Source organism: Aspergillus eucalypticola (genome assembly GCF_003184535.1).
Source record: "Aspergillus eucalypticola CBS 122712 chromosome Unknown BO83scaffold_30, whole genome shotgun sequence".
Lineage (NCBI taxonomy): Eukaryota > Fungi > Ascomycota > Eurotiomycetes > Eurotiales > Aspergillaceae > Aspergillus > Aspergillus eucalypticola.
The window spans coordinates 59,495-85,126 of record NW_020290304.1 but is presented as its reverse complement, the minus strand read 5'-3'; the positions used below and the strand labels follow the sequence as shown (position 1 = coordinate 85,126).

Below are 25,632 nucleotides of genomic sequence, written 5' to 3'. Positions count from 1 at the left end.
TAGCATTGATATGGAAGCGACGTTATCCCCGTGGCAGGGGAAGGAATACACTTTTTTTGAAATAAAGATGAAACTCTTGGAAGTAAGCAGAATCTGTAACCTGACTAACGGGATGGAAGGAAATCGCAGCAGCTGAAGTGAGTGGAGCGGGCGAGTTTCATCGGCCGGGAACATCCCAATCTCCTCTCTGTCTCCCAGGCTGCCGTTCCGCCTTGCTTTCTCCCTCCCTCTCTCTCTCCCTGAACATCATCTCTCACCCAAATTATTCCCCACCTTCCATACCACTTACCCTGGGAAACAGAAACTATCCCAAAGGAGGCTGACCCTCCCGTGTGTGTCCCGTCTTATTTCCTCCTCCATGGAGCGAGAGCCAGAGCTTCTTTGCCCGACTCCCTCCCCTCCCTTCTTTGTTGGTTCCTGACGTTATCGCATTTACCACCCGCCATGGACGCCTCCGGATCCCCCGCGGGGCGTCGGACGACCTCGACCGCAGCGACCCCGATCTGGCCGACCGCAGCGCGGCACGCAAGTCCTTACACGCTGCAGGACTGCCGGACGATCTCCCCAAGTCCTTGGACGACCGTCGTTCTATCCCTCTCATCCAGCCCGAAACGGAGATGTATGATGCCTGGCAAGGTGCGTTACTGCCTCTCCTTACTGGTCGCGCATGAAAGAGGACCCTAGTGCAAGCGACTATACTTGCTTTTTCTGGACACTCGGAGGAATACACGATCCGACAGACCCAGAAGTCCCCGTGAGATCGAATATAACGAGAAGTGTAACAGGTGGCTGATCCGTTTCCGCTCCGCAGGCCAATCCCAATTCCTCACCACACCCGTGGCCGCAAAACCATTGAGCTTCAGTCTAGCCCTCGACGACCACACCCATGACGAAGAACATAACCTACAGGCCCAGTACGGGCGCGGACTGGCCGCATCTACCGACGACGATAACGAATCCACAACCACTGCCCGGCTGGAAGACAGTGATGCCCGGTTGATGGAGATGCTTGCTGCGCAGGCTGCTCACCGGGAAGTCGAGTCGCTGGGTGCGGACGAGGAAGCCATCGCAACGGATGAAAAGCTATCGGACGCAGAGAAGAAAGATATTTTACAGCGCAGCTTGAATATGGCCGCTAGTAACGGGGACGTGGAACGTGTTCGGAGACTAGTGCAAGGCCATGCGGCTGAATATGTCGATGTGAATAAGCCGGATGAAGAGGGGACGGTGCCGTTGATCTATGCTAGTTGCTTCGTACGTGCCGCTCTTTAACTCATTTGTCTGTTTGGGTATGCGCGAAACTAATCCTCGGCGTAGGGACACCAAGATGTTGTCTCAGCGCTTCTCGATGCAGGCTCCCATATCGATCAGCAGGACCGGAATCAGTGGAGTGCCTTGATGTGGGCCATGACAAACAGACACAAGACAATCGCGAAGATCCTTCTCGACCACGGTGCGTCTCCGGATATCAAGTCCTCGTCGGGCGGGACGGCGTTCGACTTTGCACAGCCTGGTAGCGAGATTTCAGAGTATCTGCATGAAAACGGTTACCACTTTGGGCCGAGTGCGATCGAAGACGATTTCTATGATTCCGGGTTTGGACACGGTCGCTTCGAGGAGGAGATTGCTGAGAATGAATTGAAGCGGCGCATGATGATGGAGGAGAGCGCCATCAATCTTGAGGTGGATCTATCGAGCCTGGGGCTCGACGAGAAGTTTGACGTGAGTGATAGAGTTGAAAGAGTGTCCCAAAGTAGCAGCTAACCAGGTCATTCGTTCGCCAATTACAGTCTTTAGATGAAGAGGAGCTTGAAGAACAGCAAGAATTTGTGTGGGATCGATGTCTGAACGATCAGATGTTCGTCTTTCAGGAGAGCGAGCTCGAACGGATCCTCAACATCATCATCACCAACATGACACCGCAACGCTCGCCCTCGCAGAAACCCGTCCCCGCCAACCTACTCTTTCTCAGTGCTCGATATGCGCACTACCATGCTAGTCCCGAATTGCTTGCTAAGCTGCTCGTTTCCGCGACCGAGAAGATCAACGATGTCGTCGAGCGCCATCAGTGGGACATGACGATCCTGGCTTTCTGGATGTCAAATGCGACGTTGTTGCTACATTATTTAAAGAAGGATGGCGGGCTGGTGGAATCTACGGTGGAATTCCAGCTACACCTGGCCGAGCTGATCAATGAAATCTTCATTCTCATCATCCGCGACGCCGAGCGTCGCATGAACAAAGTGCTTGACGCCGCCATGCTGGACCATGAGACCATTCCGGGACTAGAGGACGTCCACTTCCAAAATGAGTGGAAGCTCTTCCGCTCCAAATCCAAGAAAACGCCCGAACCGGCGGAGAAGCGCTTCCGACCTCCATCCCCCAGACGGCGCGCACAAGTGTCTCCGCGCAACATTACTTCTCTCCTCTCCTCTACGCTCTTTGTCCTGGATCTCTACGATGTACACTCGGTCATCACTACACAGATTATCTCCCAGCTCCTGTACTGGCTAGGAGCTGAAACGTTTAACCGCATCATGTCGACCAAGCGCTACCTGGCCCGGACCAAGGCGATGCAGATTCGCATGAATGTGTCGACCCTGGAGGATTGGGCGCGAAACAATAACCGCCAACCGGAACATTATGAGAATGGATCGACGAGTAGCACGGGCGAGAGCACGATGGAATCCGCGCGCCGGCATTTGGCGCCAGTCATCCAACTCCTACAGTGGCTTCAATGTTTCTCGTCGCTTGGGGACGATTTTGAGTCACTTGTTACGACTCTGCTCCAGCTGCAGCAACTCACCCCGGCGCAACTCTTGCATGCGGTCAAGTCGTATCGGCCCGAGGTCGGGGAGAAGGGACTGACCAAGCCGGCTATGAAATTCTTGATTGAGCTACAGCGCGATCCGGGGCTGCTGTTCCGAGAGCAAGCGAAGCTTCAGGCACCCAAGCAAAACACCACGGCACCCGAGGCAGGATCTACCGATGGACGCCCACAGACCCCTCCGGCCTCAACAGCTTCAGAGACGGCCGGATCCCCATCCACACGAGCGTCCGTAGCCTCGCCTGGCTCGAGCGTAGCGTCTCCGCACCCAGGCCCGTCGGCGTGGATGGATGAGCGCAGTAACAACGTATTCCTGGACCCGTCCCTCACGCTCCCCTTCTCGCTACCCACGAGCACAGATATGCTGATTAGTTACGGGGCGGGCTGGGGCGGCACGAACCGAGAACGCGCGCGCAAGTATATACCGACGGTACCTCCGGAGGTGCTGAGTCGGTTCGACCGGGACAGCTGAAGGGCATGAGGAAACAGGGGGATGCGGAACTGGATACCCTGGGATTGCATTTCTAGTATATATAGCTTTTATTTATTACTTCCCTGATCTGGTGAGCACGTTTGGAACTTAGCCGGAACTGATAGATTTTCCTCCTACCTGTACTGGCTGGCTGGTGTACGTCGATACATTGTTTGTTGTTACGTAGCGTGTTCCCCAGCGATGAAAGAAGGAAAAAGATCTAAGTAAAGAACAAATACCATGAATCCACAAGAAAGCGGAAATCAAGAAAAGAAAAGATAGTAGAAACAGCAGGTAGCAGGTAGCAGGTGACGAGCGTCAGAGATAAAGACCCCGCCAAGCCCACAAGCGAAGAAGATGATGATGATGATGAGCAGAAATGTTTCCCTAATGGGGGTTCGGGAGATGAAACGCAAGAGGGCGAGCAAATGATATCTAATCTTCTTCTTCTAGTTTAGTATGAACTAGAAACTAGTTAGTTGGTTAGTAAGTTAGTAAGTTAGTGAGTTAGTCTAGTTCTAGACTTACTGACAGTCAGCCCCAAAAGGGCCGTGCCATGCCATATCCATCCATTCCATGCCTTTGGGGCAAGCTTCCATCCACTAGGTCCACTCTTTTTCCCCTTCTGTTGACGACGACTGCTTTCTATCTAGCAGTAGATAGACATGGTTACAGAATAAATTCATAGATAGGTAAGTAGGCTGGTAGATGGTAGATTGTGGGAATGAAATTAAATCAATCAATGAATCAATTACAGCTGGCCAGGTTCATTACGTGGGGGAGATATTACTACTAAGTAGTTACTAGTTATTTTTATTTTTATTTTTATTTTTATTTTTATTTTTTTTTTTGATTTCCAGTTAGAAATAAAACAGTAGGGCCGAAATCGAAATGGGAAATGGATCCCTAAAAGCATGACGAGTCGCGCACTCCCGTTCGTCGTCATCACCCAACGCCCCCGATTCCTGTCTACGCAAGTGAATCTCCACTTGGGGAGGGATGAGATCGCGGTAGATATATAAACTAGTCAAAGGGGAGAAGGGGAGGGATCAATGGAGAGATAACATATTATTTGCTTGGTTTTTAAAAATTGTCAGTGCTTTATTACTCTTTTACTTGCCCTTCTGAGATACATTTTTCTTCTTGTTTTCTTCTTTTTTTCCCCCCTGGCTGGCCTTGCATCCTCAGGCTGTCAATTCCCGATCAAGACTAGTGTATCGCGGGGACCGGTCCCGATTGGGTAAGTGTGTCTTTCCTCTTTTGGGTGCTGCCCTGTTTGGGCAATTACGATGCTTTCCAGTCGCTCTTTCTTTTCTCTTCTCTTCTCTTGGGATTCATCTTCTTTGCCATCTTGTCTTCTGTCTATTGTCCGTACTGTCTACTGTTCACTCGAGTAATTGCTCTTGTGTGGGCTGCTAGACATACTCCCTCTCCCGTTTAGTTTCACGTGTGCATGAAACCAACTACTAGTACTCCGTCTACTTCTATCTACTACTTGTTTCCTTCTACTACTTCCACTACCCTCTCAGGAAAGAAGATGCCTCTGTGCATCCTTTCTTTTCGTCTCCTCCTCGTTCCTCTTGGTCCCTCCTGACTTAATTGATTCCAATTTCTTTCATGTATATTCTTGTCGATCATCTTTTCGTGTGGAGCGGTGATCCCCTCGTTATCTTTCTGCCTATCTATCTCCGCATTTAGTTCATGCTGTCTGTTGTTTTCTCTCTCTCTACGTCCATCTGAAAATCGGGCTTCTTGACCGCTCTCCACACATATTCCAGCTCAATTGAGCCGGATGAAAAAAACCCCAGAAGAATCATGCTGCTTACACTGAAGCCTGCCTCCCAGAACGGAGTTAAAGGTCCTCATGAGTACTCCATTGTTCGCCAGTCCGTTCCAACCCCACGGTCATCCCCGCCCCCCGTGCCTGACCTACCAGCAGCGGTCACCGCACCCTCAAGCTCTTCTGCGGACCGCTCCATGGACCCCTCGCGCTCAGGATTGCCGCCTCCTGCCTCGTTAACCTTACCGCCTCCCAATGTGGGCTTTGCCAATGTGTCTGGCTCTGCGATGAACCAGCCACTTCCGCCGCCCCCGGGCCAATGGCAGTCCTCGGATGACTCCATGCGACAATGGCTCCAGGCCAAAGCGGAGGAAGATCGGAGGAAGCAGGAAGAAGAGAAGACGCGCCAAGAGACCTTGCGACTCGAACAGCGGAGGGTTGAGCAAAGTATGCTTCGTGATTCCTTGCAGGCCGGTGTCCCACCCCAGATGATCCCGCTCATCTTCGCCGGCATCAGTCCCGGCGGTCTGCCAGCATCGATGCTCGAACTCACTCAACAATACCTAACTCAACCCTCTGCACCTCGCGGGCCTGCTCCGCAGATGCCTGTCATGTCTCATGCACATCCCCATGCCCAGCGTAGGCCTACACATGTCCGCCAAGACTCCCGTACCATTCCCTCAAATGCATATGTTGCTCCACAGGTGCACCCTCAGACTGTGCCCCCCCCGGGAGTCCTGCTATCTCAGCCATTGCATACTGTTGGAACCTCTCCTACCCCGCAACCGCTGGGTCGTCCGTCAGTATCCAATGGCCCCGCTGATCCACGCTTTGCTGTTGCAGCTATCCCTCGCTTGAACCCTGGGGAGTCGCAACTGCAACCGCCCATTAATCTCAGCAACGTGCACTATGCCCCAGGATCGTCCATCCCGTCAACTCAGCCTCCGCGGGGCAAGTCAGATTCTTCGTCTCGCCCGTCCCCTCCATCCCTATACTTCCACCACTGGGTTCCTCCAGGTCAGACGGCAGGACATGCGCAATCGGGAAGAATTAGGCAGGAATCACCGGGTGCCGTACAAGGATCTCGGCATGTGGAATCCAATGTCTCTCCCGGACGGAAGAGGAAGGCCCATGGGGCACACCATCCAGCGCCATTGCCATCGTCTCGTCCCCCAGAATCCTTCCCTGGCTCTTCGCAGACATCTCAGCCAGGGTCTCCGGCCCCGGAATATCAGACCGAGCAAGCAGTACCGCCGACGCATCACCATCACTCTCTCCCAAGATCGAGTGACGCATCTGCTTCGTACCAGACACCGGCGGAAGATGTGAAACATGAACACCGCAGTCGAGGTACTAGCCCAACCCACTCTTCAGAACGCATGATTGTGGATGATGCTAGATCAAACGAGCGTGATCGAGTAGATAATGAGGGCCGTTATGAGGAGAAAAATACCTCTGCAGAACATGCCACCTCGCCCCACACAGTTCGGGTACAGCGAAGCGAAGCAGCCGCTTATCACGACCCTCGCAGCAGTCCTGCCCGCTCACCAACAGCAAAAGCTTTGCAAATGTCCAAAGAGCATAATTTAGCCTCGGGACACTAGGATGAATGTGGTTATCATGGGGCTTATTGCTGTCTCGAATGCCACACTTATCAGGGAAGACTAGTGAGGTCCAGCATTCAGAGCCATTGCATTTTGCATCTACCAGATGAGAATTAGCAATTGCACGGAAAGTTGTCCATCACAGTTTACCATTCTCTACTTTCAAGGAATTCCTTCTCTTGATTCAAGCGTTTGTTTTTGGATTTGCTGCAGATACCATTCCTCGTTCGAATCTCCTATGTTATTCGTTTTCGATTCTTTTCGTATACAATATTGATATATGGGTTACCCTCGACTGGATCGCGGCGGTCACCAGGATTCTGGTGCATTCTGAGCTCCGTTGTCCTGCAGCTGGGCTGATGGGACTGACTAAAAGTCCTTGGGGGATATATCTTGATACCACAATGCGCGTGATTAGCTATTTATAGAGGGTGGATTTGTGGTTTTACGGAACACAATCGGCATGTTGCTTTGGTGGAGACTGTTGGAGATATGTTGCCGAGATTTTCTATAATGATTTGATACAGTCAACTAGTTATGGTTACAGATGAGACTCTAGTAGACGAGGAACTAGCTAGCTAGCTACATAGGCAAGACTAGGGTAGATAGATAGATAGATAGATGCATAGACAGCCAGGATTGGATCCCCGCACGACAATAACTGTGGCGGTTACCACCTGACACGTTTGTATAAAACACAGACAAGACATGAACAACGTCAAAAATAGACCACGAAGTAAGACGCAAGATGAGACAAGACAGACATACAGACAGACAGGCAGCAAAGGAAAACAAAACCGATAACGATAGAAACAAGATAAGAATAAAAGGGGTATCAGAGTCAACAACAAGGTATTAAGTATGTAGTTGGTTTGGTCCCTAGTATATAGGAGGTGGTCGGGTAGTGTGCAGTGTAGTAAGAAAAACAGAAGCAGATGAAAGAGACGGACAGACAGTAAGGAAATATCAAAGGGAAGGGCAGCAGATGTATAGATAGGTAGAGTGATAGTAGACAGGATAAGTATAGGAAATTGATATGAAAAAAATGAAAGTTCACGACTGGGTCGGGGTGGGTTATAGTGATCGTATGTATGTATGTTTTGTATGTATGTATGGTGGATGTATCTGTGTCTGGACACGGAGCGTGTTCAGGTGACAGGCATATGTCTAGACACATTGGGTTTTCTTTCGAGAAGAGCCGAAGAAGGGTAAAGGTATGTATGTATTAACGATGAAAGTGAGCGTGCGCGTATGTATCTCTGTGTAAAGTGTGCATGTATGTAGACCGAGCGAGTATGTATGTGTGTATGTATGTATGTTGTATGTATGGGATCCATTCGTAGTTCGAGAGACGGACAAACAAACGAACGAACAGACAAGGGTTGTTGATTGCTGTCATCGAACGAGGTAATGAGTGATTGGTATCGTGATGTGAGAGCCGTCAAAGAGAAGTAGAATCCATGAAATAAAAATATAAAGAGAAGTAAGTAGCAATGTTGAAGAAGAAGAATAACTGTAATATAAATGAAAGAAACAAAAACGACTTTTGTTCATTCATTAAGAATTCGTCGGGTCGAATCGTAAAAGTGGGTAGGTATGATGTGGAGGGTGAGGATCGAGTAGTTAAGTATATTATAAGGTAGGGTTGTGCTGTATGTATTATCGAAGTGAATCTGCGAATCTTGTCCGCGCCGTAGATAGAGGTCGTCACATCACGTAACTTGATTATTTGCTTTGCTGCTGCTGCTGCTGCTGCAAAGTCACTAAGAGGTCTTTTTGCGACGGTGCACTTTCCACTCTGCTTTGGCGACACGCATGAATAGCTCGATGTCCTTGATAGGAACCCAGCTGGTGAGGACTTTCATGGCGTTCTCGAAGTCGGATTCGAGGATGATGTCGCGCATGCCGTCAATCAGGGCGGCGGAGGTCGCGTGGAGGACATCCAGTCCGTTGCCAAAGGCACTGGTGGGTGCGTCCTTTTTGCTGCCTTTGCCTGAAGAGCCGGGTGCCGTGAGGTCGTCGGCATCGCCGAGGAGCATGAAGACATCCCAAACGCGGAGTTGGGCGGGAAATGGGATAGAGTAGTTGAAAAGGGTCAGGTACCACCGCGTGCCGTATGCCGTGGGAGGAATGCCAAGTTCATTCTATAAATTGGTTAGAGCCCTGTGTCGAGGTGTATGGGAAAATGCCGTTTCACTCACCAGCTTGGCAGCTACCTCTCCTTTTTCTAGCCACTCTCGTTCAAAATCCCCCAAGGCCTCCATGAGGCCTGAGAAGCCGGACTGGTACAGACGCTCCAAGCCCCGTAATTGCCACAGTCGCACGAGCATGATGAACGCATGTTCTTCGTCGTAGTAGGCGAGAAGAGTCGCAGCCAGGGCAGCCATGCCCTGTACGTATCCCGTGTCTGGGAAGTACAAGGACATTGCATGAAGTACTCGGAACAATAGTCGCTGGCCTCCGCGATACCGTCGCCGGAACATGATGTGACTGGTGATGGTTCTCGGAACGTCTATGTCGATCTGGACATCATCGGGCGATGAAACCAATTGGAACTCATTGAACGCTTCAATTAGCTCCTCTTCCGAAGGGCTGTCACTGTGCATTCTGGCGCTGGATTTTAAAAAGGCGTACCACGCGGTCGCTCGCCATCGGTCGGGGATGCCTTTCCATGTCCGCTCAATCAGCTTGGAGCTTGTCGTGTCAAACTCGAATGTCATGCCACCGCCATCTCCGCTCCGCATAGGGCGGGCCATCTTCGTCCATTTATCTTCCCTTTCCCACTCTTTCTTTCTCGCCGCGCGGGCGGCAGCTGCGTCCTGTTTCTCACCCGGATTCAGAGGAGCTGTCGGGTGGGTGAGCATATCGCTCGCCTCATCTTTGACGCGGCGGTCGCGATTGTGTGGCAGATGGTTGGCGGCCCGACGAAACCGCGAGGTCGATCGTCGCATCATGGTCGTGCTATACATGCTGTGAGAAGAGGTTGGCCGTATGGAAGGCTCGGACATCTTCCGCGTCGGGGAGCGGCCTGTGAGGCCTGAAAAGGGACGATTTCCCCCGATGGCCGAGGGTGGACGGATGGAATGTTTCCGTCGCGGCGTCTCCGAAGCCATAAGTAGGCTGGTAGAGACACGCTGGATCGGACTGGGGTCAATCCCTTCGTTGGAGTTGGACGTCGGTGATCGGATGAAGCCGTACCGGTCGACATCTCCAGCCTTGATGTTCTGCCAGTACTCAATGCCTCCAGCTAACTCGTGAGCCTCTTTTTTGATTGCTGGTCCGTTCTCTAGACCGAGAGACGACACCACACTTTTGGTATCCACTGACATACTGGGTCCAGAAAGACGAGAGGTCTCCATACTGGTTGGGGTATCTTCCCACAAGATGCCATTCTCCATGGCCATGGATTTTGCCACTTCTGAGTCTGTCACATTTTCTTCGCCCTTCTCATACATCAGCCGTACCCGTCGCGACAACATATCTTCGTCCGCAGAGATGGCTCTGCTTGCCATGGCGCTGTGCCTGACTCGGAGGGCCGAGACGGGCTTTGACCGCCTCGATGGCGTCTCGATGGTCTCCGGCTCTGTGCTATTTTGTTCCGACGAGGCGACATCAGGTGACACCGGTTCTCTGTCATCAGATCCCCGTTGTTGCTGATTGTCCCCATCCTGAGTTTGTTGTGCCGCCTCTCGTCGTCTTGCTTCCTCTTGTTCAATTTGCTGTTGTAATTGGCGTTTCGATTCCTCCTTGATAAGACTTCCGCGCTTGGAGAAACGCATCGATTGCGGTCCCAGTCCATCGAGAGCCGAGTTTGGGATATCCAGAGCAATGCCATTGAAAGGGGCTTGAATCGGCGGTACAGGGGGAGCATCGTCATCTCGATCGAACTCACCCGACTTCTTACTTCTCAGACCGCCCCATCTGCGCTCCGACCATCGCGAACCGGGACGAGATCCTGGGCGGGATGCAGGACGGGAGGCGGTATCATTGACAATGATACTGGGGATGCTGTTGCGCAGTGAGCGCAAGCTCACAGTCGAGGCCCCAGCCTCTGGTAAGGCAGTGAACCTGTTCCGCCGCGATCTGGCATTTTGTTGCGACGGCGCGGACCCCGACTGATCCCAAGCACTACCGGACGATGCGCTATGCGATGTTTCCTCCGAGCACGAAGTACAATCCACTGGGGTCGGGTATGAGGCGGAGCGAACGGCGATAGGGGCCGTGGCGGCGATGGTGTCGTCGTAGGGAACGGTCTGGATGGTTGAAGCGGAGTCGGACATCACGACAGCAGGAACAGAAGCGGATCGCGTTTCTACCATTATCCTGGCATCGCTTGCGCCTTAACTCGAGGGAGGTGGAATACTTTCTGGACGGAGCTGCGAAGGGCTTTTGAGCCTTTTGGACAAGCCGGACGAGACGGTGGTGCACGCCGGTTTAACCAAGGGGGGGCGAGGGCGCGAGCAAAGGAGGGACAGGGAGGGAGGCGGGGAGCGTAGCAGGACTGTAGCCACAAAGGAACGGATGTGAGAACTGGGATTCTGGCACGAAAAAAGGGTCACGGATTGCGATTGATTAAGATTTGAGAATTATTAGGATTAAGATTAAACGGTCACACGACGGAAAATGAACGACACTGGGGGGAAGAGGTCTCTTGCGCAGCGAACCATGGCCCCCAAAATGGTTGCGAGGAACGAAGGCGGACGAGCAAAAGGGAAAGACGGCGGAGGGAAGAAGAATGGCTGGACCGCGGCAAAAAAAAAAAAAAATTAAATAAAATAAAAATAAAAAAGAAGTGAGTGAGTGAGCGTCAGTCAGTCAGAGCCAGGCTTGGCAAAGGTGATAGCTTGTAAATAAAAATGATGAAAAAGCAAGAATAATGAAAAGTAAAAAAGAAAACCAAAAATATGGTAGGATGGTCGGAGAAAAGACGATGGGTGAGAGAGTTGAAAGGAGAGGAAAAAGAAGAGGATTCAAGGAATGTGGTCACAATGAGGTGTATCTTTTTTTTTTTTCTCGCAATGAGAATTGGAGAATGAGGAAGCGGAAAGTGGAATGGAGAATCTCACCCTCCCGTTGATTTTGTATTGGTGGAAAGGAGTGTCTACTTGGAGTAGTAGCAGTAGGAGTAGGAGTAGTAGTCGTGGTTGTGGTTGTTCATGAACAGTAGAAATACTACTAGTAGTAGTATCGCTACCGAGTAACCTACCAGGAGTCAGCCCTGAGAATTGATTCCCTCCTCTTGAAAATTCCCGTTTCTATTGGAAAAAAACGAAAATAAAAAAAATATAAAAATCAAGAACGAGGAGGAGGAGGACGACGACGACAATAACGTCTCCTTCTTGTCTTCAACCAACTCCAAAGGCAAGGATCACGAAGGGGGGCCTGCGATCCACTATATTATAATTAATTTAGTACCGTTTAATTCCTCGGGAGGGCCACGCAGCAGTGGATCTTCACACGGTTAAATTTACGTTGGACTTCCCAGATTTTTGATAATAATAGAAATTAAAACACTGCTAGTATCTAGTCTATCTAGCAAGTGACTCCATTCAATCCATTGGTACAGGTATGAAGTGGGAGAGAGGGGGAGGTTTATTTTCTGTTATTATTATCATTACCTCCTATCTTTACTTACCATCCTATGCGATCGTGGGATTTGGAGGGGGGAGCAGCATAATTCATCCCACGCCCCAACAAGCAACGTAACGGTTTGTTTGCTGGCCCGGCTTTCTTATTACTCCAGGAGTTCAAAACTAGTGTACTACTACTGACTAGTCACGGACTTGACTGTTTGACAAATTGATCTTCTTCTTCTTCTTCTTCTTCTTCCCCCCTCGTTTTGCGCACAAACCACCAAGAATGAATCTGAAAATTGGGGCTCTTCTCTTACTTACTCCTCCCCTCGCCTATCATGAGAGAAGCAATTACTTCCTACTTGCTACAGTAACTTCTCATAGAGTTTCATTCCTACTATCTACAAATTTTCGTGCCTATTTGCTTTTCTTTCTCCTCCTTTGCGGTTTGGAACTTTTGGGCTTGTAATTTTTCTTATTTATTTATTACCCTTTGAATTCTCTCGGCTAGGTAGGGGATAGCGTCGGCTTCCTCCCTACTCCTAGTAGAACTACTAATCTTTTAGGTTGCGAGATAGACAGCAGGAGTGGATGATACTGACACGGCCGAGGAAAGGGGAAACGTCAAGTCTCTCACTATTTTTCCTTACTACGTAGAAAGTACACTAACTAATCTACTAGCAGCTGGCTTCGCTTCCCTCCCCCTTGACAGAGAGGGGGGTTTCGCTCAAGTGAAGAATTCAGTCAGGTCTGTGTGAAATTCTCCGTCCTTTGTCTACTAACTGCAATCCTACAATATTATATGCATGGACGATGATTTTACAGTTCCCGGTTTTTATTTCCAGGATATCTACAGAAGTATTTACTACTAGTAGTATCCCGTAAACATTACTCTGATCCACTTCCATGATTTGCCTACTGACTTTATCTACATCCGGCGTTACTTACATGCAAGGACTACTGCCCTTTAGGGGCGATTCTTTATTCTCGTGCACTCCTTTGGCCGGCTTTCAGGTTTTAAGAATAAGAAAAAAAAAAAAAAAAAAAAAAAGAAAAATCAAACCCTAATACTTGTCCCCTTTCTTTCCCTTTAGATTGTGACAACCCACTGTAAAACTCCGAGAAGGCTAGAAACCAGCTTGCCTTCAATGCAAACAAACGGCACCGCGGCCTAGCGTGCCCCCAGTGCACACGGCCCTCCGACGCAGACCCGCACTTGGTCGGCAAAGGAAAAGCAGGGGTAAAAAGCATATTGGCACGGGAGGATCGATAGATTGGCCGTTCCCCTGCCAATGGTCGCAGCTTAATTCTTCATTCACAAGGCCTTCAGGCCACTGCTGCCGTGTTGATGCCGGAGCGAGACGCTTCGCGCGCGGACCGTGCTGGCTCAATCGGCTCCTTGGGAAGAAGCTCAATCTGGCGCACCAGGAAACTCTTCTCATCCGTAAATTGATCGTCGTCCGTCCGGTCCTCTAGGAACCTCGGTAAGAATTTCAACAGCCGATCACGGTTGTTGATCAGGATCCGCTGCACCGCAACCGATTTATTGGGGTTCGCAACAAACACCTGTAATGTAATAACGGTCAGTGGCCTGGGTCCTTGCAGCGGACCAAGCTAGCAGTTGCCCACATACCTTGAACACGTGGAAGCCCTCATACTGGACCATCTTTCGGTCGTCCCGCAGCAGTTTCATACACAGCTTGAGGTTCTCCCCACTCTCCACATAGGCCATCATCACATTGTAGTTGGTTCGGTCCAGAAGGATCTCTCCTAGTAGCTTGATGCTTTGTCGTTTAGTCACATACGAGCTGGACTGTACAAGTACCTCGTTGAATTTGGCGAAGAAGAGGTCAAAGTTCGTGGCCAGATAGCCCGTAACGATGGATTTATGGCGGGTCAAGATCTCCTGCACATCAGTTAGCTTCCGGGACGGCATGGTATCAAAAGCCGACACAAGCGCTCACCCTAAACGTTGTGAAAGAGTCGGCACTCAGTTCGAAGCTCCCTCGGTCGATCCAGTAAAAGAACCTCCAGAATATGCCATTGCCCTCTTGAGGCACGCCCGGCTGCACCTCCGTCAGTCGAATCGCTGGCTCCCCCTCTTCCGACTGGTCATAGAGGATGATCGCCGCGATAACATCAAACTTCAGCGCTTCTCGCAAGATAGTGCCGCATGGCATGGCACTTTGGCTATGCTCGTAGCCCTTGCACAGTTCGATGATAATCTCGGGTCGTTTGTGGACAATGTAGGAAATGACAGGAGGGTCTGCATGGCTTGCATTGACGGGTTTAAAACGGAGGATGTGAGAGAAGATAGTTTGTGTGTCTTTTCGAGCTTCGAAGGGCAGACGATGAAGCCCTTGGGCTAGTTCGTAGAGCAAATCTTCCTGCAGGGTAGCCTGCACTAATGCTTGGACTTGTTCAGGGGACACCTCAATTTCTGAAAGGTAAGCTCACATCAGCCGACGTCCATTCCGAAGCCCATCTGGCGCCCCTGCACTTGTTCTGGGAGAAAAAGGGCCATTGGTAAGGGTTCATGCATGAGACATACCTTGAGTACCCTGGACAATGAGTTTCATCTGAGATAGTTGCTTCGCCAGATCATCTTCGACCTATCGGGGTACGGAACGGTCAGTACTCCTTTGTTTTGGAAGTTGCTTATCGGCAGCCGCAAATGTAAACATAACAGATCGGAGCGACGAACCTTGGCAGTGGTTGGCGATTCTCGAAGCCTCACCAAGAGTTCCTTGATTGATCTGGCAATGTCCGAAGGCTGGCGGGACCGACCGCGATTGAAGAAGAAGGCCATGGCTGTTGTTTGTATAGGCAACAGAACCAAAACAAGGAGGGAGTGAAGGCGGAGGGGATAGTCGCTCCTCGCGGGCAGCAGACTAGCTATAGGGACATGTAAGGGAAAGCAGACCAAACAAACAAGAGTGTCACAGACTCTCCGCAGCTGCAACGGTAATCAGTGGTCCACAAGGGGGTTTGTCTGGCAGGCGAGCAGGAGGGGATCGTTTGGTCTGGAAAGCAGTGAGGGAAGCGGTGACGCTGTTGTTGGCGGGGAAGCCGATGGCCTCAGGCTGTTATCGCAGTTCTGGGCCCGTCAGGTGGATAAACATTTGGAACAAATCAACCCAATCCAGTCCCAAGCCGGCGGGGCTGCCTTTTCCGAGAATTTTCTAATTTTTTCCCCTCGATTATTTGACTTTTTTTCTCCGGCGGGAATCTCGACTCAACCCCTCCTCAGGTACTTCCATACCGAATTCTGTCGGCAGCAACCATTAGCTCCGACATTCTCTTCTATTCTTCTTCATATCTATTGACAGTGTCTTTGGTTCAATTTCATTTGGTTGTCGCTTAGATACCATAATACACCAGTCCCGCTCCTACGAAAAATAACCGTCTCAATTGGTTCTGTTTCCCCGCAGTTGCGCCATGTCTGCTTCCGCTCTCCCCTCTGAGCGTCTGCCCAGAGACGATGATGCACGCTCCGTCTCTTCCGATAGCTCGGATGTAAGCAACGAGGAAGGATGGGAAGATGTCGAGCCCGATGATGATACCCAGCCCGTCGTGGGCCTGTTCTCCGAGAAGGTTTACCCCGACGTGCGGGCCATGCTCAAGGAGACCAAAGACAAGTACAACTTTGATCTGCGGAGGATTCAAAAGGAGCTCGGTGTGTAGTCAATTGTACTTGGATTTAGCATTTGCCATTTGCCTCTGCTGCTCAAGCCCGGACGATTGTCTGTTGGTTGATACATTTGATATGAACTGTGGCTAACCTATCTCTACTTGTGTTTCACTATCAGACCTGGACTTCCTGGGTACTATCAAGTTGGTCAACTATGTCCGAACTCAAGTGAAAGAAGGCAACATGTCTCCCGACGTCTCTTCCGCCGACAAATTCGAGGACGATGCTTACCTGAAGCCCGTGTTGGAGGATGATGCCCTTCTCTACAGTCTGGATGACATTGAGGACGAAACCCCCGAGACAACTGGTGGTTCTGACGCTGAAAGACGCGTGATTGAACTCCAGGAAGACCTAGAACGCCTTCAAACCCAGTTCTCCGAGTATAGAGAGGCCGTGCAGAAGTCTATGGAGGAGCAATTGACCAAGGAGGATGAGAAGCTCGGCTCTACCCTCAGTGATGCGTCCGCACAAAAGGCCGCTAACAGGGTCGAAGAAATTGACGCGGACTACTTCACTTCCTACGCCTACAACGGTATGATGCCCTTGATCCCAGGGCTGCTTGGTTACTGATACTAACGCGCTTCTTATCTAGGAATCCACGAGTCCATGCTCAAGGACACCATCCGCACTGATTCCTACCGCGACTTCGTATATGAGAACAAGCACGTGTTCAAGGATAAGGTTGTCCTCGATGTTGGCTGCGGAACTGGCATTTTGTCCATGTTCTGCGCGAAGGCCGGTGCGAAGAAGGTTATTTCGGTCGATAATTCCAATATTATCGATAGAGCCAAGGAAATCATCTACGAGAATGGATTTGGTGATGTCATAACGTATGTTTCGCAATATGTTGGTTTTTTTTAGTTGCGTGACTGACAGCTGATACTTAAACTTCTAGGTGCATTCGCGGTAAAATTGAGGAAGTCACGCTGCCAGTTCAGCAAGTTGACATCATTATCTCCGAATGGATGGGCTACGGTCTACTGTTCGAGGCCATGTTTGACTCGGTCATTTACGCTCGGGACCGGTATCTCGCCCCCGGAGGACTCATGGTTCCCTCGCACGCTACACTCCGTGTCGCTCCCTTCGCCGACCCTGACTTCATCGCAAACCACATCTCATTTTGGAAGAGTGTGTACGGCTTCAATATGAGCAGCATGTTGACTGGTATCTATGATGAGGCTCTGGTTCGTGTCGTGGAGCCATCATCGATTCCTGGCCAATCTGCCGTTTTCCTTCCCCTTCCTCTACATACCATCACTGTTGAGGAGCTGTCGTTCCTGAAGGAATTCCAGGTCACTCTTACCGAGGACATTGACGCGCTGGACGGTTTTGCTATCTGGTTTGATATCTTTTTCATGCCTTCGAGGGACTCACCCATTGCCGACGACGCTGTTCCGTCCGAAATGCAGAAGAAGGGCATCGTCGCTTTCACCACGGGACCTTATGGTAAAGAGACGCACTGGCAGCAGAGTATCCTTCTCATCGACCATGAGAAGAGAAAGGGCGTCGCCTTGAAGAAGGGCCAGACCATCACTGGAAAGGTCGGCTATCAAAAGAAGTCGGAGAAGTCCCGCTCCTTGGACATTACCATCGAATGGGATAGCCAGGATGGCGAAAAGGGTTCCCAGAAGTGGGGTCTGCAATAAGTTGCAGGTCTCGTTGCAGACTCATCTTCAGCTTGAGTAGATATATAGTCTTCAAAATGCGTTAGTCATAGACAAGGTTCGCTACCTGCTTCCATCGACTAAGAGTACGACACAACGAATGTAGCTTTAGATCGTGTACAAGAGAGCCTAGAGTTGTAAGCCGCCCATGAAGTTCTGGTGTAAGTGCGAAGTTGAACACTTCAATGTCTCGATCGGGAGTCTTCGTCATGGCGTCTGGAATTCCTGTGTCGGTGGTGTCGATCATGATGAAAACGATGAGACCGTGAATCAGAATGAGAGGTTCGTCGATGCGAACGATCTCGACTTCTATCTCTACGATGCCGATGGTGTCGATGGGATCTTCCATCCTTGTCATCTCGACGCCTATCCGGGGAGGCATCGAGTCTGAAGCCTTCGATGCTATCCTGCGATGGCGACCTCCTACTGCGGTGAGAAGATCGATGCTTCTCCGAAGCCTTCAGAGCTTCCAGCTCTCGACTTCGTTCCTCATTCCACCTTTTCCTCTCCTGCTCAACCGTCTTCAACTGGCGGACGCCCTTTCTCATCGCCGCGAGCGGGTCATTTGCATCCATCCGGGCCTTCTCCCTTTCTCTCCTTAATGGGTCCTCATTTCCCCAGACGTCCTTGCTTGGCATGGATTCAGCAGCTGCGCCCTCGCGTTGCGAAGACGAATACCAAGGGTCTTGGCCAACAGATTGTCGAAACCCAGCCGCATTAGAGAATCGCATCGTGTATTGGTCTTCGAGCTCTCGCTTCTTCTCCTTACTCTCCATTTCCGCCTCTGCATTCTTTTCCACGGGCTTGCGCTTCGCCTCTGAAGGAAACAGATCAATGTGACCAGTACTATCATGAAGTGGCGCATCGCTTGACCGAGCAGCGGCTTGCTGCGCCCGTCTATCCAACGCCAACTGTGCATCCTCCTGTGCAAATCTAATGTCTCTATCCGTGTCATCCTCTCCGGCCAAGCGCCTTCTCTTTCTAAATCGGCCTGCATCTTCTGTATGACTTTTCCTTTCTTGTGGGCGGGCGGACGGCGCTGGGGGCGGCGGAGGTGGTGTTGAAGGCCGTTCGCCGCGGAGTATCTGGATCCTTCGTTCGGCATCAGCTTCTTGCATGAGACGCTCTTCCTCCTCTTCTCGGGCTTTCGCCTGAGCCTCGTCGCGCCGAACGCGCTCGATATTCGCTGGATTGTAGACGTTCCATGACTTCTTGCCGAGGAGGTGACTGCAAAAGGACACTGTAAGTACTCAAGCATGCTAAGAAAAGGGGAAGCGGGTATACTGACAGAGGCATCTTTAAGGTATGGAAATGTCATGAACTGGTGGGGGATGGAGACGTCAGTTCTCCCTCCGGCTGCGTGAACGAGAAGCAGCGTCATCCAGACCGGTCGGCGAAGACGGAGGTGGGCGGACCGACCGATGGGGCGGGAACCCTGGGTACCTTACCTACGGTCCATGTGTTGCGGGCGCTGGAGCTTCCGCCCCCCCATCCAATGTGAGACCGCCACCTCTCATTATTCTTCTTTCTTTCCATCCTCTACCTCACTTCTATTCCATATATTCAGCTGCCTATACTCAACATCACTTTTTGCTTGCGTACTCATATACTATCTAGTCATAATCTGGTCATTTGAGTACTTGGCCTCAAGGCAACAGCTGCTGGCAGCATCGCTTCGCCACATTTAACCAGCCTATACATACCCTATCCTCGTCTCGGAACTCATTGCATTGCATTTTCCTTTTTAATTCGCAACTCGAAGTCCTCTTCTATCTGGCCTGAAGATGTTCAATCGCAACAATTATCCTTCCGTCCCTAATCCTTTCGGCTCCCGCCCCTCTCGAGGTGACGGTTATACCAACCCAGCTCAAGGACAATCCCCCTACCCCTCCAGGTCGGGCGCAAGGTATGGGCCTCACACGGCACCATAATGAAATAACAGTGGTTGATATGCTTGGTAATTAGTCCCGCAGGATACGGAGCGCCACCCCAGTATCCGGGAAGGCCGCCGCAAATGCCTCCGAGAAACCCCGTTGGAGAGAAGCCTGTGAGCTCAGGCCGATCATGGACGCTGCGTCCTGCCAAGAGCCCGGATAATACGTATACATTTGGGAACCTGTACGTTCAAGTGTGGTCGCTGTCTTGCTTGCTCTTCTCCTAACTGTGTCTAGGGTTGCTGTTTCCGCCCAGGAATTCCCACCCTCCCGCGATGGACACGATCTCCTCCTACTCATCAACGGTCTCTACGTCTTCTCCGCGCGCCCTCTCGATGGGTTCCCCCCGGGACAAATCAGCATGTCTGATCCTCAGCGGACATGGGCTGGCGTCGCTTTCACGGATACCGTTTCGGTGCAAATCTACGACCCCTTCAGTCAGGGCGGACAGGCCTACGTTGGTTCTACAGATATTGAGGTTGGGTTTGCTGGGAAGAAGCGGGTCGAGACTCCATATGATCAAGATGAGCTGGCAAGTGTGGTGATCAGGGTACTTTCCCCCATTTCCGTTGGAAGAAAGAGCAGCAACTGATCTGTACAGAATTTTGAAAACCAAATCTTCGCCCCCGGCCAAAAGATATTGATGGATCATCGAAGCATCCCACTTCTGTTGACCGTCAAAACCGTTCAGAGAGTCGATCTATCCTCTGAGAATGCCAGCGGTGGCAGTGTCGAGACGGATCCTACGGCGCGGGGTATTCTCACCAGGCACTCCCAGATTACATTCTTCAAGGATGCTAGTACTGGTATCAACTTGAAGCCCTCGAACCGCCGACCGGCGGCGAACTCCATCATTCAGCCTGACTTCAAGTTCGAGAACATGGGCATTGGTGGTCTTGATTCCGAGTTCAGTACTATTTTCCGTCGTGCGTTCGCGTCCCGTATCTTCCCTCCGGGGTTGGTGGAGAAATTGGGACTTCAGCACGTCAAGGGTATCCTGCTTTATGGTCCTCCAGGAACGGGTAAAACCTTGATTGCTCGTCAGATCGGAAAGATGCTCAATGCCCGGGAGCCCAAGGTCATCAACGGACCGGAAGTGCTTAACAAGTATGTTGGTCAGTCCGAAGAAAACATTCGGAAAATGTTCGCAGACGCCGAGAAGGAATACAAAGAAAAGGGAGATGAAAGTGGTCTCCACATCATCATCTTTGATGAACTGGACGCTGTCTGCAAGCAGCGTGGCAGTGGAGCTGGAGGTGGCACGGGTGTTGGTGACAGTGTGGTGAACCAGCTGCTCTCAAAGCTGGATGGTGTGGATCAGCTCAACAATATCCTACTCATTGGAATGACCAACAGAAAGGACATGATTGATGAGGCACTGTTGCGTCCTGGTCGTCTTGAAGTTCATATGGAGATCTCTCTTCCTGATGAGAAAGGCCGAGCCCAGATTCTTAAGATTCACACCCAAAAGATGCGGGATAACGACGTCATGGATGATGATGTTGACCTGGCCGAGCTGGCCCTGATGACCAAGAACTTCTCTGGTGCTGAAATATCTGGTCTTGTCAAGTCCGCATCTTCTTTTGCATTCTCTCGGCATATCAAGGCGGGCACGACAGCCAGCATCAGCGATGATGTCGTGAACATGAAGGTCAACCGGTCCGACTTCCACCATGCGCTCGAAGAGGTCACACCTGCGTTTGGTGTCTCTGAAGAAGAGCTCTCTAGTCGTATTCAACACGGCATCACACACTTCTCGCCCGTGATCAATGAAATCCTCAAGGAGGGCGGCCTGTTCGTCAAGCAAGTTGCCGAGGATGAATCCTCACCTTTGTTCTCGGTTTTGCTACATGGGCCCACCGCAAGTGGCAAAACGGCTCTCGCGGCTCGAATCGCTATAGACTCTGGATTCCCCTTCATTAAGTTGATCAGCCCCGAAGACATGGGAGGCTTCAGCGAAACGGCAAAGGTTCAGCGCATTATCAAAGTTTTTGATGATGCTTATAAGAGTCGCACAAGTGTTGTTGTTATCGACAACCTCGAGAAGCTCATCGAGTGGGTTCCTGTCGGCCCTCGCTTCAGCAACACAATCCTGCAGACTCTGCAGGCCGTGTTGAGGAAGCATCCTAACAAGGGTCGCCGGCTCTTGATCATAGCAACCACTACGCAGAGATTTGTGATGAAGCAGCTTGACTTGTTCAGCTCCTTTGATGCCGACATCATGGTTCCAAATGTCATGACCTATGATGAGCTCAAGCACATCTTGGAGCACTCTGGCGCATTCAACGAGCAGGAAATTGGCCAGGCACTAGCAGGCATTGGCAGTATATCCGATGACGGAACCATTGGAGTCGGTGTGAAGAAGATCTTCAGTGGGATTCAAACGGCTAAGAAAGACGTGGATAAGGTTGGTCGCTTCGTGCAGGTTATCAACAACGCTATCGAGGCAGAGCGTTCTGGTGTTTAAGGAGCGTTTGCTCTTTCTCAAGGTCTGGGACCATCTTAAGATTGTCGCTACGTTGGCTATTCGCTTGTAAGCTTATTTAGATGCTAAACTCAATAATAATATGGCTTGTTACTAGACATGGTGCACTACCCAGATAGTGTTGTTCCTTGCAGCCAAGGCTTGCTGTGGTCTGAGCGTGGAGACTGCACGAGCTGATGGAGTCGTGGTGACAGTGCGACGAATCAATGGCGACAGGCGATTGTCGGATCATGTTGAAAATTACAACGGCTTCAAGACTTTCGATTGGATTGCCCCGCCAAAATCTCAACTGAAGATATGGACCCGTTCTCTTACTGTTGTAAATCGGCCCAACGCCTCTGCAGCTTAAGTTGAGTCGCTTGCTGCCCGCTGTGGCGTAATGGTAGAATATTACGGAGGCCCTTCGCCTTTTATGACCGGGTTCTACCCTGACGATCTTATTCTTATGTCTGCTTATGGACAATATTGTTTATCTGGTACTGCTGTTTACTTTGTAGCTACTGTTGATCGCTTATATGGTGATTATTATTGATTATACATAGTTTAGAGGTTAATTGTAGACATCTTATGGTTTAAGGTATAAGTACGATCAGAAATATAAAATCTACCAGTATGAAGGATCAAGTAATCACAATAGATTACCTTTTGCACTATACCTTATGTTGAATAATACAGAATAATATTGAATAGTGTATACGTAAAGATGCTTTAGAAGAGAATAAATCTTCGTGAAAAACTAATCGACATTATCGTTCAGAGAGCTCCTTTTCCAACGTAGTATAGAGGCTATGGTATCGATGCCTCCGGCTGTTGTAGACTCCTGTTCTCCCTGGAGTACCCTTCGAAGGAAGCCTGGGGGTTAATGCTAGTTACACAAACAAGAACCGAACAATATCATCCTACAAGACCGCCCACCAGTACGATAGTATTTTACTTTTTGTGGTGAGTCTGTCCCCCCGCTTTAGCTGCAGGATGAGACTACTTCTGAGTGGAGACTCATATCTCATGTGTTAATCCTGACCCTCAATTGCATCTTGGTAGCTCAGCGGTCTCGATAACAGACATTGGCTATTGGGTAGTAATGGAAGATTCCTATGGAATATTCCGAACTATTCGCGTCCGTATTTTGTATCTGCCTAAGCTCTATCATAACATAACTCGTTCGGGATTATGCATGATTAAGGTGCCTTGATGCTAGGTAAAGCACACAGCATATGTCGCTGCCATGCGCAAAAGTGCCTGTATGATGTATGGGAGTGAATAACTTACAATAATGTGAATTGTATTCTATCGAGATCGTGTGGCAGGGAACTAATTCCCTCGTCCACTTCACTTCGCACCCACACCTGCCCTCTTCCCTCTTTCCTCTTTCCTCTTTCCTCTTCCCTCTTCCCTCTTCCCTCTTCCCTCCCATTTCCAACTCCTTTGTTTCTTTTGCTTGCTCCACACCTTCGAAAGTCCTTTCCTTCCTATATTTGCAGCTCTTGCTTCGAAAGTTCTGGATTACAACACTCAACACCACCGCAAACGCTACTCTAAATATCTACCAACAACGATGGCAGCGTGCACTTTCACACCCAAACAGATCCTGAAGAAGGAGGTGTCACAGAAAGAATATGAGTTCCTCCAAGAATGGGCCCCCGACACTATCAAGGACTACACTCCGATCAAACCTGGCAATCCGGTAGACAGGATGCCCAAGCATCAGACGATGCCCAGCCAGCCACACGTCCAGAGCCCCCGACGGGCTAAACCTCGCTCGCCTCTCTACGAGGAATGGAAGGTTCAGCCGCTACACAGAGAGACGTTAAACGAGGCTGCAAAAGCCACAGGCGCTTCTGTGAGCATGGAGAATAAAACTAACGGGATGATTCCTCCTGCTCCTACTACAAACGTCAGGGTTAATGGCAGGCATCCTAGTAACTCGTTGGACACAAAGATCCGCCAGCAGGAGCCGGTAAAGAGTAGTCCTGTTTTACATAGTAAGTATCAAGTCTCTTTGTGATGCCGCAATATAATAACGATCTCTAACGTTTCGCGCTTTGAATAGATCATTATGCGAAACCCACCGCTAGCACTAATAACCGAGTTATCGCGAACCCTGTCCCTAGTGTGGCATCCAAGTCGGGAGTGCCCAGGCCTGGGCCATATAAACCTGTGGAACAGAACAATAAGAGGGTCATGGTGAGCCAACGCAGGCCACCTCCACCGCCTTATGTATACACCGCACCAAATCGTAAACAGTTTCGAAACGACGACTTGATCAGATGGTCGGACGGGATCAAGACTCTGAGCGGTGCTATGGCCTACTTTCAACCTAGTTTCATTCAAGACCCGTGGAAGGACATGAAACCTGCTGTGACGAAATTCCTTGAGCGATACTGGTAAGACTTCCTTCCAGTGTTGGTTCGAAGTGATCGTTGTCGCGATGCATTTCTGACATGGGTGTAGATGAGTTCAGATCAAGCAGCAGGAGATCCTTGAGATTGTGGGAGTAGTAGGACCTAACTTAAGAAGGAAATGGTATACTACATTGCTGTGCCATGGCTATATGACGTCGTGCGGTTGTCAAGTGATATGTTGGGAAAATGCATGCTGATAACTTTCGCCGAGTAGATGAACATATCATCAATGGGAGAATAAGCGACACTTGCCGGGCACGGACGCTTCGAGACGTTCTAGGAAGTAATGCTTTCATTCCTTAGTTCAGAAACGGTTAGCAAATGAGTAGCCCCTAAGGCAAATAACGGGAACAAGGACAATCAATTCATTTCTAGTTAAGGGAGCTCTATAGACGCTAGAAGGTATGCCAAACAACCACCTCAGTATGCATCGTATCAGCGACATTCATAGTTGAGTGTAGAAGTATTGAGAGCCAGTTGGGCAGCCCAGATCCAAATATAGTACACCCCTCAACCCCGAGCCCCTGATGAAGTTAGCCCAGAAAAATGAAACATGCTGTACCGACCATCCGGGCAAAGTCAGACACTCTCATCTTGAGAATAGAAAATCGAAAAACAACTATGAGGATCACATAAATGTCACACTAACCGGTAACTAAGTGAAAAAATTATCGTAAGCTTCAAACTAGAGATTCAGGCATGACTAACCGGGTAATAAAACGTTCCTTCCTTTTTCCACCAAGCTCTCGATAGTTGGCACGACCTATAACGGCAGGCACGGCCTTGGTCATTGATAGATCGACTCCCCCTTTGTCGCAAAATTAATGGTGGTCTACTTAGGGGTAGACAAGTACTTCCGTCTCCCTCTCCGTCTCCCTCACACATTTGCGAATCGATTGAACTATATTCGTGCTCACGCACTATTATGAAGACAATCGATCTATTTCTGTATTGTTCACTGGTGACTAGTGTGTGATTGGTTAGTATAGCCTTTATTTCACGTACTATTTGGCTTCCTCACCCCCCTCCTCCCAGCCAGGGGATGATGTACAACTCCACGTCGCGGTAGTGGAATTCCCCTCCTGTAACAATTTACTGCAAGTATTCCACTAACTGTCAAATTGAAGACTAAAAATAGGGTGACGCATATCAGAACATTGCATCGTGAAGCTTACACAATATTCTCCACTGTCTAGAAGC

At 50.1% G+C, this 25,632-nt stretch overlaps 7 protein-coding genes across 7 annotated transcripts; 4 read left to right on the top strand and 3 right to left on the bottom strand.

Moving 5' to 3' along the window:
- Window positions 1-67: 67 nt before the first annotated feature.
- BO83DRAFT_402305 (DIL and Ankyrin domain protein) lies at window positions 68-6,683 on the top strand (the record flags this gene model as incomplete). Its single annotated transcript, XM_025533519.1, has 8 exons — window positions 68-82; window positions 133-137; window positions 494-636; window positions 812-1,254; window positions 1,318-1,722; window positions 1,791-3,280; window positions 5,078-6,292; window positions 6,425-6,683. 8 exons carry the CDS (start codon window positions 68-70, stop codon window positions 6,681-6,683), a joined length of 3,975 nt encoding a protein of 1,324 aa, XP_025383965.1.
- A 1,763-nt stretch (window positions 6,684-8,446) lies between these two features.
- BO83DRAFT_392502 (putative TBC domain protein) lies at window positions 8,447-11,002 on the bottom strand (the record flags this gene model as incomplete). The annotated part of the gene is made up of 2 exons (XM_025532943.1): window positions 8,447-8,827; window positions 8,885-11,002. 2 exons carry the CDS (start codon window positions 11,000-11,002, stop codon window positions 8,447-8,449), a joined length of 2,499 nt encoding a protein of 832 aa, XP_025383964.1.
- Window positions 11,003-13,331: 2,329 nt separating this feature from the next.
- On the bottom strand, window positions 13,332-15,289 carry BO83DRAFT_368871 (Mo25 family protein). Its single transcript, XM_025529839.1, has 5 exons — window positions 14,961-15,289; window positions 14,808-14,868; window positions 14,221-14,696; window positions 13,890-14,162; window positions 13,332-13,822 (listed from the first exon to the last, which is right to left on the bottom strand). The coding sequence occupies exons 1-5, from the start codon at window positions 15,063-15,065 to the stop codon at window positions 13,583-13,585; spliced, it is 1,155 nt and encodes a 384-aa protein (XP_025383963.1). The 5' UTR covers window positions 15,066-15,289; the 3' UTR covers window positions 13,332-13,582.
- A 196-nt stretch (window positions 15,290-15,485) lies between these two features.
- On the top strand, window positions 15,486-17,663 carry BO83DRAFT_420293 (protein arginine methyltransferase RmtB). The gene is made up of 4 exons (XM_025534929.1): window positions 15,486-15,932; window positions 16,066-16,479; window positions 16,540-16,777; window positions 16,843-17,663. Exons 1-4 carry the CDS (start codon window positions 15,695-15,697, stop codon window positions 17,591-17,593), a joined length of 1,641 nt encoding a protein of 546 aa, XP_025383962.1. The 5' UTR covers window positions 15,486-15,694; the 3' UTR covers window positions 17,594-17,663.
- BO83DRAFT_440633 (uncharacterized protein) lies at window positions 17,655-18,994 on the bottom strand (the record flags this gene model as incomplete). Its single annotated transcript, XM_025536275.1, has 3 exons — window positions 18,900-18,994; window positions 18,039-18,838; window positions 17,655-17,977 (listed from the first exon to the last, which is right to left on the bottom strand). The coding sequence occupies exons 1-3, from the start codon at window positions 18,905-18,907 to the stop codon at window positions 17,655-17,657; spliced, it is 1,131 nt and encodes a 376-aa protein (XP_025383961.1). The 5' UTR covers window positions 18,908-18,994.
- Window positions 18,995-19,124: 130 nt separating this feature from the next.
- BO83DRAFT_381796 (AAA family ATPase SEC18) lies at window positions 19,125-22,117 on the top strand. Its single transcript, XM_025532077.1, has 4 exons — window positions 19,125-19,517; window positions 19,577-19,729; window positions 19,783-20,095; window positions 20,147-22,117. Exons 1-4 carry the CDS (start codon window positions 19,396-19,398, stop codon window positions 22,010-22,012), a joined length of 2,454 nt encoding a protein of 817 aa, XP_025383960.1. The 5' UTR covers window positions 19,125-19,395; the 3' UTR covers window positions 22,013-22,117.
- Window positions 22,118-23,585: 1,468 nt separating this feature from the next.
- BO83DRAFT_322075 (uncharacterized protein) lies at window positions 23,586-24,418 on the top strand (the record flags this gene model as incomplete). Its single annotated transcript, XM_025527879.1, has 3 exons — window positions 23,586-24,012; window positions 24,081-24,214; window positions 24,275-24,418. 3 exons carry the CDS (start codon window positions 23,586-23,588, stop codon window positions 24,416-24,418), a joined length of 705 nt encoding a protein of 234 aa, XP_025383959.1.
- Between the last annotated feature and the right edge of the window lie 1,214 nt (window positions 24,419-25,632).